The sequence below is a fragment of the Sparassis crispa genome (genome assembly GCF_003851025.1).
Source record: "Sparassis crispa DNA, contig_000002F, whole genome shotgun sequence".
Classification (NCBI taxonomy): Eukaryota; Fungi; Basidiomycota; class Agaricomycetes; order Polyporales; family Sparassidaceae; genus Sparassis; species Sparassis crispa.
Window position 1 is genome coordinate 1,087,796 of NW_020939749.1, and position 12,276 is coordinate 1,100,071.

General features: G+C 52.5%; 1 protein-coding gene across 1 annotated transcript; it reads right to left on the minus strand.

Annotated features, from left to right (window-relative positions):
* Positions 1-1,924: 1,924 nt before the first annotated feature.
* Positions 1,925-12,218, minus strand: SCP_0303350 (hypothetical protein; the record flags this gene model as incomplete). Its single annotated transcript, XM_027755732.1, has 6 exons — positions 1,925-2,210; positions 2,311-2,697; positions 3,041-4,215; positions 5,039-5,963; positions 8,389-11,633; positions 11,694-12,218. The coding sequence occupies 6 exons, from the start codon at positions 12,216-12,218 to the stop codon at positions 1,925-1,927; spliced, it is 6,543 nt and encodes a 2,180-aa protein (XP_027611533.1).
* Positions 12,219-12,276: the final 58 nt, after the last annotated feature.

Genomic DNA, 12,276 nt, shown 5'->3' on the forward strand with positions numbered 1-12,276 from the left:
TCCTTCCTTCTAGCGTGCTGCATCGTCCGCCATCAAGCATGTCTTGGAAACAAGTAATGTGGCACGCCCGCGCTGAGCATACGTTATTCGGTTCGAATAACGTTCCCCTGCGGCCTGACCCCACGTTCACTCATCTCCGACTTCATATAATGTTTGCGATGCGCTCTCTCACTTTAAATGCCTTACCTCCCGACTTATGAGGCCTGAGAGTTTCTGTCACGTCGATATGCCTGGGCTCTGATGCAGATGGTCGACGTCTGTTGATCATCCTCATTACTACTCTCGATGTTGACTGTAGCCATTTGTGGTTGAATAGCATTGTCAGACTGGTATTGGGTCACCGGAACTGCCGGATCTGACTCGAGAAGCAGCGTTATGAGGTCAGAGCGGCATTGTCGCGGGGCCGTGATTTCATTATGTCAATGGCACTGACAAGTTTCTTTACAATGTGGCCAGACTACTTGCTTCAGATGAGTCCTGCCTCTTCACAATCTTGTTGTCATCCAGTAATAGCTGATAGTTCGAGCGCTACCATGCCGTGTCTGTGCCTGTTCTGAAGAACGAAAGGATGTGAATGTAATACACGTCTCTTACAGAGAGCTCCAGATACAAGGTGAGCGTGGATAGCACTCCATCTTTGATTGTGATGATGATAGCTAAACCATATTGCATTGCTTTGGAAAGCATATATACAAATGACAACAGTGAGAACACAGGGTCAGCACGGGACCTGTACCCTCTACAAATGATTCGAGGTAATTGTACTGCAGAATGCGAGACATTCAGTCGTACTCTCGATTTTATTCTCAGACCGCGTGGCCGACAACGTTGCGACTTTCTGGTCAAGTTTCTGCATGCCTACATATTGCACTGCCAGTTCTACAAATGCAGGACATCCATATCTCGCCTCAATCCTGCCTACAGTATGATATATATACCGTAGAGACCGAGATCTTTTTTCCTTTCTCCGTGGTACAAGAGTCGGAAAGTCATAGTGCCTCGCGATGATTGGCTGGGGTAGCCGGAAGGTGAGTACGATCACTATCTAGATTTATTGATCACGTGCCACTAAAATACGTTTGTTCGCTTTCCGCCGTTGTTGATTGCACATTCTGCACGGCCAATCTGGGCTTTGTATGTAGCGCGCTGACTGCGGAAGAGTGAGAGAAACAATTTTATTTTGGGACAAATAAAATTGTCCGCAGGAGGGAACACCGAAATGGGTGTGCGCCACGCAGTGTTGCATACGAATTTCGACGGGCGGGGGGAAGGTTCTGCGGGGCTTCGTGAGGGAGCGGAACTCGGAGGCGCAAATTCCCAAAAGGGGAAAGCCGACGAGATCGGCCCACAGAACCTTCGGAGCCTGGCAAGTGATCCCGCGGCCAGACCATGGCGGGTCAGCCGGGGAGACGAGACCATACCTGCACCAGAGCACAGCTCACTATGTCGAGTCCCGCGGGGACCCGACCCACACAAATGAGCAAGTGATGGGAACATAAGATTTTCGAGGGGAGAAATGATAGCATACAAACATAGCGGAGACGGGAGTCATGGTAATTAGAGTAAGATACAAAGGAATACAACGTGCGAGAAGAAGAGGAAGTGTTGATGAGGTAGAGGTGCACGAGGCAAGATGGTGACGGCGAGAAAAAGCATCCATCGAAGGGCCAAGATGAAGGGCACGAGAAGAGTTTGCTGCAGTGGAGATGAAGAGTGGGAGGATTGCTTCGATTCTACGCCAATACTCGAGGAAAGCCTGGGACTTCCAGCGGCCTTGCGTGGCAACAACATCCAGGTTCACCCCTTGCAAGAGTAGTTCCGTGGTACCCCCGATGCGAAATGCATGACCAGGCATGTCGGGGAAGCCGGCCGCAACCCAGATGGTGTTGCAGCGGTGCATGAACCATGGCTTGATCATGGGGGATCAGCCGCCAGCCGCCGTCTCGAACACAAAGAGGGGTGCAGACGCGGAAATCTCGATGTTGCATGCAAGGTGATGATGAAGCACCGCGAGAGAACAAGTGGAGTGACTGCGCGCAGTGATGGAGATATCGGCACCGTCCTGTAAGGTGGTCTTTGTCCATGGTATATGGAAGGTGGCATAGTCCACGCCATTGGTGAGATGACCGAACGTGACTGGAAGGGCGAGGCGTGATACGTGTTTGAGAGCGTCGAACAGGTTGGTGCTCGGAATGACCAGCTCCCCCAGACTGTGTGAGAGGTGTAAGTATCGGGGCGGTAAAGTCCGCGGGTGATGTGGGAGAGAGGAGAGGAAAGGGAGAATGAAGGGAGTGAGAGAGGAGGACATACTGACAGCAGCACCAGAACGCGATGCTCGCTATAGCCCAAACGGCTGCATCAAAAGCATTCGAGAGATTGAGCCCGTCTTTCAGGGCTGTGAGGGCTTCAATGGTGACTGGTGGCCATTTTGCGCGTTTCGAGTCAGGAGGGACAAGCTTCGCAACACCTCGTCGGACATGGCGTAGCATGTCGCGTCCATGCCATGCTGCACCATTGACTGTGTGCCAGTAATGGAGACCGGCGAGCCAGTTGGAGAGAGTTTTATCCGAGATCATGCCCGCGGCAGAGGCTGCGAATGCTGCGAGGAGTGACTCCGATGCCGGCTTGCACTGTGACTTGCCAATGGCGTGCTGGTCACAGTATTGCATGAAACATAGAAGGCCCGCCCCATAGTTGCTACACGTGGATTCATCAAGTGAACAGAGCATGACTTGGAAGAGTCTGAGAATTGCAGCAGAGGGGAGGAGGCGCTCGAGTGCGAGTTGAAAGGAATGAGAGTGAGGGGTGGTCCAGAGTAGGACACGGTCGCTGGCGAGGACGGAGGGACGGTGTGAAGAAGATGTGATGTGATTCTGCGGTAATGGGCGACGAGGGAGACGAACGCGTCCACCAGGTGGTGGGAGTGTGGCAACGTGTCAGATGTTGGAGTTGATCTGGGCAAAGAAAGCTGCTGCTTCCGCATCTATGTCTACATCGCGGAGGAGCTTGGAGATGGGAGAGGATTCATGCATGGGAGAACCAGGGAGAGATGGCGGCTGGGAGAGAGATGGAAAGAGGGAGATGAAAAGAGTCAGCGGGATAGATCCCCCGCGATACGGGGTCCGCGAGGTTATCTTTTGTATTGATGTAGATAAGGGAAATTGATAGTCCAGTCGTGCGAAAGATCTCTTCGGAGCGGCGAATGCAGAGATTAGTCTCCATGTTGTTGGAGCGACCCTTCTGAAAGGTGCCAATGATGCCATCATTGTCACTCCGGATGAGGATGTTGGCATCTCGGATGCCCAGTTGGTATGCGATGAGTATGGCGATCTCAGCTGCAATGCCCTTGAGCCATCCGATGTCTCGACCGGGTACTTTCCAGCCCTCGACGGAGTGCCAAGCATCCCAGTAGCTGTTCCATATGACACCGATGCCTGTGCTCGTCGAGGCATCCACCCAGATGCCATAATCACGAGTAGATCCACGAGGGGATAGTGAGCGAGGTGTGGAGGCAGTCATGAGGGTGGACAGCCACCATTTGAGATCGGAGATGATGGAAGAGCGCATGTAGCGCGGGGCGAAGTCGTTGTTGAATGTGCGAAGCCAGATGAATAAGTTGCTCATGTATGAGCGACCGTGTAGGTATACAAACGTGATGTGAGAGAGTTTCCCGATGAGCCGCTGTGCTTCTTTTTTCGATACCTGCGAGTTTTCGTAGGTCTGGAGGAAGAGAAGGAGGTGAGCGTGGTATTTAAGTCGTTTGCGCTCGGGGAGAGAGATGGTACGTGACACGATATCCCAGTGGAAACCGACATAATCAAATGAGTCCGCAAACTCTTGGCCTTTCGTCAAGTGCCATGGGATGCATAGCGGAGCGATAAGTTCCTTAGCGTGAGTGAGATCATAGCGGTAGTGGAAGCCACTGCTTGTGAAAGATCCGATCTCACACGGAGAGCGGAAGAGAGCAAAGTCGTCAACCCATTTGACAACTGGGAGTACCTCGAGAGATTCCCATATATCGACGGTGGCGTCTGCGACCTCGCCTTGGAGGCCCGAAGCAGAAGCGAGGCCGAAAGGTACATTATGATCAACGTAGAAAAATCCTCGAAAGAGGACGATGAGGAAGCGTTTGTGGTCTGGTTTGACCGGGATCGTGTGGTATGCACCTGCTATGTCCAGCGTGGCAACCTGCGTGTCAAGTGGCGCCGCTGAGATCTGAGAGATATCCATGTGAACCCGTGAGCATGTCTCAGCGGATGGACATATGGGTGAGAGAAAGAATGGTAACGACCCAAGTGATGGGTCGTGGTCCCTTGCGAGAGTGACGTGCACTTCGAGCGAGGATCTGGTGAGTGTCTGGAGGGGTGTGAACCCCCCCGAGAACAACTCATCATCTCCGGCGAAGCGCGTCCATCATTTTGCAAGAGAGTTGAAAAAAAATAGTCCGAGAAAGGCGGAGAAGTGCCTGGGAGGATGTGAGGTGATGGGAGTGTGCGGGGACATGTACGCGTATGAGATGGTGAGAGTGAGATAGTGCGTACGGGAGGATGCGCATGGGATGACGTATGCGAGAGTTGTGCATGTTGAGAGAGTACCCCAATATGAAGTGCATGTGAGGGGATCTGCTCGGGATACACTTGTGTGAGAGAGGGGAGGAAAGGGGAGAGATAAGGGAGAGGAGAAGGAGAAAGAGAAGGAAGGAGAGAGAGGAGAGAGGAGAGAGAGGAGAGAGGAGAGAGAGGAGAGAGGAGAGAGAGGAGAGAGGAGAGAGAGGAGAGAGGAGAGAGAGGAGAGAGGAGAGAGAGGAGAGAGGAGAGAGAGGAGAGAGAGGAGAGAGAGGAGAGAGGAGAGAGAGGAGAGAGGAGAGAGGAGAGAGGAGAGAGAGGAGAGAGGAGAGAGAGGAGAGAGGAGAGAGAGGAGAGAGGAGAGAGGAGAGAGGAGAGAGGAGAGAGGAGAGAGGAGAGAGGAGAGAGAGGAGAGAGGAGAGAGAGGAGAGAGGAGAGAGGATAAGAGAGAGGAGATGTTATCGGAGACGTACAATTTCTGCAACGTCGGTGGCTTTCCCCCATCGCGTGGGATAGTCTTTCACATCAATCTCATCATTGACCGATTGGCCCACTGTGCCCTTGTATGAGAGATGGCGGCAGATGCGAAATTTGTCCGGTTCACCACATGCACCGACTTTCGTCGCGACTTGGAGAGGGGATGAACGGAATGGCCCAATCTTGGCCTCGAGTTGTGCTCGTGTGAATGGGCCCATGAAGCGGCCAAGAGCGAGTTCTTCAGATATGTACTCTGCAATGACTTCGGCGTGGATGTGCAAGCTAGGGAGGTTGTTGGGAGTAAATGATTCGGGAATGGGGGCGAGATTGCCGAGTGGAAAGCCGTGCGTGAGTTTGAAGCATAGTTCAGGATATTGCGTGAGGAGGCCGGCATCTTCAAGATAGCGCTTGAATGCGGGCGCGGAATATGGAGTCAGGATGAGGGAGAAATCGGGGTCATTGTCAAATGCAGAGGGCTCAAATCGCAGATCATTGAAGTACACATGAGGCTTGTTGGGAGCAGAGAGATCAGGAGGGGGATACCACTCCTCAAAGTCATCAAGAAGACGTAGCCGCACGCCAAGAAGGAGGGTCACGTCGCCCTCATTAGGTGCATTTTCTCGCACAGGCTCCGTGCTCGGAGGAGCCGCAGAAAGAACAGACATGTTGTTCAGGATGGTGCTGTTTGCAGATGTGCTTGGCGGAATTGAGTTGGAAGGTGATGCAGAGAGGGGCTGAGTTGGAACGGAGTACGAGCTTGTTGTTGAGATATCTCGAGAGCGTGTCGACTCCTTGCGCCATTGTCGTTTCCGTGCATTGAGAGAACTTGTGGCCGGGCCGGCGACAGCAGAGGCAGAGGGGAGTGGACCCGGAATCGGCTCCCTTGCCCTCTCGAAAGGGAGGTTTGTCGGTGGAGATATTCTGCGGATTACGGCGGGCATCACAATCATACAGCTCGTATGCTCAGCCGCTCCTATTGGTGTTCCTGTCGGGCGCCGAGTATTGCGGGCGCGTTGCTTGTTTGTCGGCTAGAATCTGAGATCGCAGGTCCTCAAGTTTGACCGCTTCGAAGTGCCACTGATACGCGTCCTCATTGTGTGCCTCAGGCGCGATCGAGTAGCGAGTTCGCTGTTTGATGTCGAAGGTAAGAATAGCGTGGAAGTCACGCTTGAAATCATCTTGTTTCGATAGGAACTGGTAATGTTCCTCCCATTGCTGAGCCACAGCTGTATCAGAGTGAGTACGGAGGAAGGGAATGTATCAGTTCCATGCTTCATGCCAGTCCGCGACATCCATTTCGGACTCTGCCTGGAATTGGGTTAGATCGATCAGGTGGCACTTCGTACCGCTGGAATTGTAGACGATGTTCTGCTTGATGGAGGTAGAGTTATTATGTAATTTGTTCGTGGAGGAAGTGGTAAATAGCGATAGGGGAATGTGTACTCAGTTTTGTCCGAGGTTGAGAATAAAAGGATGAATGCCAAAACTCTGTGCGTGGGAAGTAGAAGATGACAGGCGCTCGCGTTCAATGGAGAAGAGTAATTTAGGGACTGAGTCGGGGAGAGTACTATCTGCTGTAGGTAAGGACGTATTGATGAGGGTCTGTAGTTTCTTTTGCGAGCCGGGGGAGAATTGGGAAAAGGCCAAAAGAAGTCCTACTACGTTAGGAGCTGCGGAAATGGGAGTGGAAGATACGGAAGAGGTGGGAGTAGAAGGACGGGAGATAGTATAAAGAAGGGGTTCGTCAGCGGGAATGTTCATCTCCTGCGTGCCTCTGCGCTGCTGCAAGAGGAGGTTGCGAGCGATTCTCGCCAAATTCTCGGTCTTCTTCTCCTCGGTAGTCAGGGGCGTCGACCCTGGGAGATTGGTGCCGCCGGAGCCCGATCCGGGCTGGATTGTGGATGTGTTTTTGTTGGCTGCACCTGTGGGAGCGATGGAGCCGGTCATGATGATCAAGGGGATCGGAGATGAGTAGGTATAGAAAAAAGCGAGGCCGGGATGGGAGCGGGCGATGTGTAGAGAGGAAGGAGGTGAGGGGACCTGTCCGCACTTGCTTCCTACTTAGGGGAAGTGCGCACAGACCTCCAGAGCGAAACACGTGTCGCCCGCCTTCTGTGGTATTGCCCTATTTCTTACGGAGCTCAGACCAGTGAGACTGCGAAACGGGGCGAGAGAATTCTGGTGTATTCGTTGTTCTCAGCCTACTTAAATACTCGTACAGTACAATCGGTCTGAGTCAGTACAGAGATAAGTGTAGTCAGCGAGAGACAAGCCGAGCCGTGGGATCGATGCTACGTAGAGTCAGAATCTCGATGGGAATAAGGACGAGTCATCATACGTAGCGGGTGACTTGTCAGAGGGTCAGGAAGTGATGAAATCGTATGACTAGGAATAGGGGAACTGAGTCGAGAATATGTCGTACAAGATCTCCTCAAAATGAAATGGAGACATACCATTTTTGGAAGGGACACAACAAGACCAAACCGAACACGTCGTCGGGCCCAACACCATCCCCTCGTACAAGAACCTTGCTCCGGCAAGATAAACGATGAATACTGACAACCAAGGAGACAGAAGACAATAAGAGAAGGTAGGTCATGCGTTAAAAGAGCTGACACCATTTTTTTAGGCATCGTGAGAGGTGCCAGCGCGACCGAGACTGGTGTCGAGTTGGCGTTGCATTCGCGCTCGGGCGTCGCGATGCTGAAGGTCGGCAGAGGAGTACCATAACTCGGGATCCAGATTCGACGGGTGATAACGTTTCAAACGGGCAGCATTGTACAAGGTACGAAGGATGTAGCCATTTCGTGTGCGGAGCTGATAAACGTTCCGGTCAGTGACATCGTGAACGATGAAGGGTCGGTCCCAGCGTGGATGGAGTTTTGTCGGGTTCTCCGAATGTCGAAGGACATAATCGCCAATCCCGAGCACGCGTTCGTGATAAGTACCCTCACGGCGGCGCGCCTCGTCCTGCAAGCGGCGCAAGGTGCGCGTGTTCACCTCGGTTCAGAACCTCTCAAGGTTCTGAACATGCTCAAGACGACAGTTTTGCAATGTCATGATCTCCGCATCGGTCGGTGGCGCCCGAAGAAGGTCGTAAGTCGTTTCGTGCGGAAGACGGGGCTGACGACCAAACGCAAGGAAGAAAGGTGACGCGTCATGGCTCCAACTGACGTGCACGCGCTGCGCAAGAAGTGCATCCGGTAAGTATTGATCCCATTTGTCCTGTCGGTTGGGAGCCGTATAACGCGCTAACGTCTGTACCAGCATATCGTTAAACTTCTCGAGGCGGCCATTCGTCTGCGGATGGTATGGCGAGGTGTGTAAGTGCTGAATTCCTAATCACTGAAGATAATTCTGAAAAGGATACGACAGAAATTCCTCTCCATTATCCGTGAGGATGGTGGAAGGCTTCCCATGGGTCGTGATAAGGCGGCGCAGCAACGCGATGACAGCAATATGAGAATGGCGTGGAATTGCAGTCGCGTAGGCAAAATCGGTGCCGTGATCCATGGCGGTAAGAATATACTCATTTCCTTCTTTCAATTTCACCAGGGGACCTATAAAGTCGAAAGCCCAACGATCAAAGACATCCGTACGAGGAAGTGGGTGCAACGGCTGGGCAGGTGGAGCCTCGCGCTGCGTGAACTGGCAAGCATCGCAGCGACGGATAACGAATTCGACTAACTCAGTGACAATTGGCAGCCATACACGCGACTTCAATGCTTCCGCAACCGCACGAACACCGAGATGTCCGAGGTCGGTGTATACCTCCCGAATGACCCGCAAGGCCTCGTCAAGGTTCACCGGAACTGGCAAGAAGACTTCGCCCTGACCAAGGTCAACAGAGTGAAAGAGTGCACCATCGCGGACGAGGAAGCCGCGACGACTCGGCTCAGCACTAACATCTCGAAGTAAGTCTTCTCTCCATTTCTTCAAAGTCTCGAAAAGCGCTGACCTATCATGGTCCACTGCTGGCTCCATCGGGTTCACAAACAATGGGCCAGAGGCCTCGTAGTCTGGAACATCAGCTTGGCCATCACGACGGGACAATGCATCAGCGGCAAGCGGATTACGACCGGGGTGGTACCGGATTAGCACATCAAAGTGTGCGATGTTATCAGCGAAACGGGCAAGATGGCGACCCAAATGTTTCTGCGACAAGAAGTACTTCAAAGATTCATGGTCGGAACGCACAACAACAGGTGAGCCTTCAACGTAGCTTCGCCATTTCTGCAAACAGTGATCAATCACAAGCATTTCGCGCTCCTGTGTGGAGTACCGCTGCTCAGTCGGGGTCATACGACATGATTCAAAAGCAATCGGCCGAAGATCAGACTCCTTGAATGCGAAGTGTGAGCGATCTCCCTCCCCCTTGGGAAAATCATTTTGCGATTGATGGAGGATACCACCAATAGCATGGCCCGAAGCATCAACATCGAGAACGAAGAGACACCAAGGTGATGGGTAACTGAGAAGAGGAGCAGAGGTAAGTCGCGATTTCAAAGCGACAAAAGCCTGTTCGCAAGGGGCTGACCATTTAATTTCAGCACGCTTCTGGGGATTGCCCTTCAATACATCGTACATTGGCCCAGCAATCTTCGCAAACCCTTTCATGAAACGGCGGTAGTAGCCAGTAAGATTGAGGAAACCGCGAAGACGAGTAACGTTATTGGGACGTGGCCATTCAGTGATGGCCTGGACTTTCTCTGGATTCGGATGGACACCGGCAATAAAAACAATGTGCCCGAGATAAGTCAACTCGGTTTGAACCCACTGACATTTGTCCTCGTGTAGGATCAGACCCTGGTGACCAAGACGGGTGAGGACCCAGTCGACATCAGTGAGATGCTGCGGAAGGTTCGGTGAGTAGATGATGATGTCATCAAGGTAGACCATTATGCAGCGATCAAGATGCGAACGAAGGAGGTCGTTCATAAAGTTCTGGAAAGTCGCAGGTGCATTGCAGAGGCCAAGAGGCATAACGCGAAACTGATAGTGGCCGAAACGCGTAGCAAACGCGGTCAGCGGGCGTGATGCAGCACTGAGTGGGATCTGCCAGTAACCGGATCGCAAGTCAAGGGTCGTGAAGAAATGCGCGCCACAAAGATTTTGATAGGAATCATCGATACGAGGAAGAGGGTAAGCATTCCGTACAGTGAAGTTATTAAGCTGACGGAAATCAACACATACCCGCATTTTCCCGTCCTTCTTCCGAATGAGAATCAATGGCGCGGACCACGGAGACTTGCTCGGTTCAATAATTCCATCCCGCAGACCTTCGTCAACAAACTTCCGAACCTCCTCGTGCTCCGGTGGTGATAAAGGACGCCCATGCGCACGAATTGGTCGTGTTCCAGTCACATCGATGACATGTTCACATCGACCTGCCGGTGGTGCACCAAGCTTCGTACGAAATAACCATGGAAACTTTGCCTTCATACGCGCATGCAAGCACGCACCAAACGATTTGATCTTCGCTAGTGGGGATTTGCGGCCAGAGGTTTCCTGCGGAGACTCAGTTACAGGTTCTTCAGCTAACGAGTACAACTCCAACGGGGCAGCTACAAGAGAAGCCCAACGGTTTGATGCAGTGACTCCAGCGATGCGCGGCAGGGGAAGAGGCTGCTGTACAGTCATGGCATGCAGCCGTACAACCTGACAAGTACGCGGATCCATCAAGAACCAAGAGTGCGTAGCCCAATCAGGCTGCGCATTATACTTCTGCAGCCATTCTTGGCCGATAACCATGTCGAAGCGCAGTGTATCGGTGTCCAAAATGAATGCGCAAATCGGCTTCTGCCAACCCCCGATTTTGATGGTGAAATGAGCCCAAGCTGACGTGGTAGTGGCACCCGCACCGCGAACAGAATGAGCTGTCATAGGGTACGTCGTAAGATTAGCCCTTCTGACAACTGACGGCTTGATATAGCAGTAGGCGGCACCAGTATTAATAATGGCCGACGCGAGCTGAAGAGGCTTCGCATTGACACTGGGAGCGAGCTGGACAGCATAGGTGGGCAATAAATGAGGTTCAGGTGCGTCATCGGATAGACCAAGCACTGATAACTCCAACGGTTCCTCGCAGCAATCAGTGAACAGCGGGGGCTCGCTTCCCTCGAAGAGGTTCAACTCCTGCGGAGGACGACGTTTCCGAGGTAAGCGACAATTTTGGCTATAATGGCCAAGGCCATTGCAGTTAAAGCAACGTACACGGCTAACCCGATCCTTCATCTTCAGTGGCGGTGGCTGTTCCATCGCATCAAGGTCCATCGGAACTGGACCAGTAGATGGTGACGAAGACGTAGGAGGAGCCAAAGGTGAGGATGATGCGGCAGACAGAGAAGACGAAGATGATGAAAAAAGACAGTGAGTAAACCCTTTCGTCTTCTTGCGGAAACCGTTCGTGTTGTTCTGATGCTGCGCAGGGACATGATGAAGGTTTGAGAGGCGTTCGATCTCGCGCGCCGAAAAATACATCTCCTTGACATTCTTCGGCTTGTCGCAGCGGATGTCCTTTGCAAACTCGACTGGAAGACGGCTGAGAAAATTCGACAAGCGGTCACCAAACGTTATGTCAACCTCAGGAATCTGAGTCTCGAGGTCGCGGAAAGCGACAGCATATCAAGTAAGGTTCCCTTTCTAAGGAACAGAACGCAGCTCATTGCGCAGAGTCTCAACACGCAACGGTGTATCGAACTTGTCTGTCAGAGCCTTTCGCAACTCAGCCCAGGTAAAGCCGCGCCCGATCTTCTTCTTCTGTGCAACGTACCAATGCTGAGCCTCACCACGGAACAGCATCGGGACTTGTAACGGCCAATCCACCTCGGGAATGTGCTGACCTCGGAGGTAATCCTCGATCAACGTCAGCCAAGCACCAAGATCGTCGCTATCCTTGCTGTGGAAATGTGCGAGGTCGACCTTGAATTGGCCGGGATGCACAGAAACAGGTGGCGGAGGAGGAGCAGGCGGGAGAGTAAAATGTGCCGGAGGGAGATTGAATTGGGTGTTCGCAAAACCGTGTTCGAGGGCAATGCGGATATCGTTGGCAGAAAGGGCTGGGGCCTGAGCGTGAGTAACGCAGTGGTCAAGATCATGAAGGATTGCCTCGAGAGCGTGATAGGTGTCCTCGGGAAGGCCAGCAGGAAGTGCGGCGAGCTGAGCCTGAGGATCCATAGCAGCGCACTTAGTACGAAATAGGAAGGTGTAGTACTACAATAAATGGTGTACCACT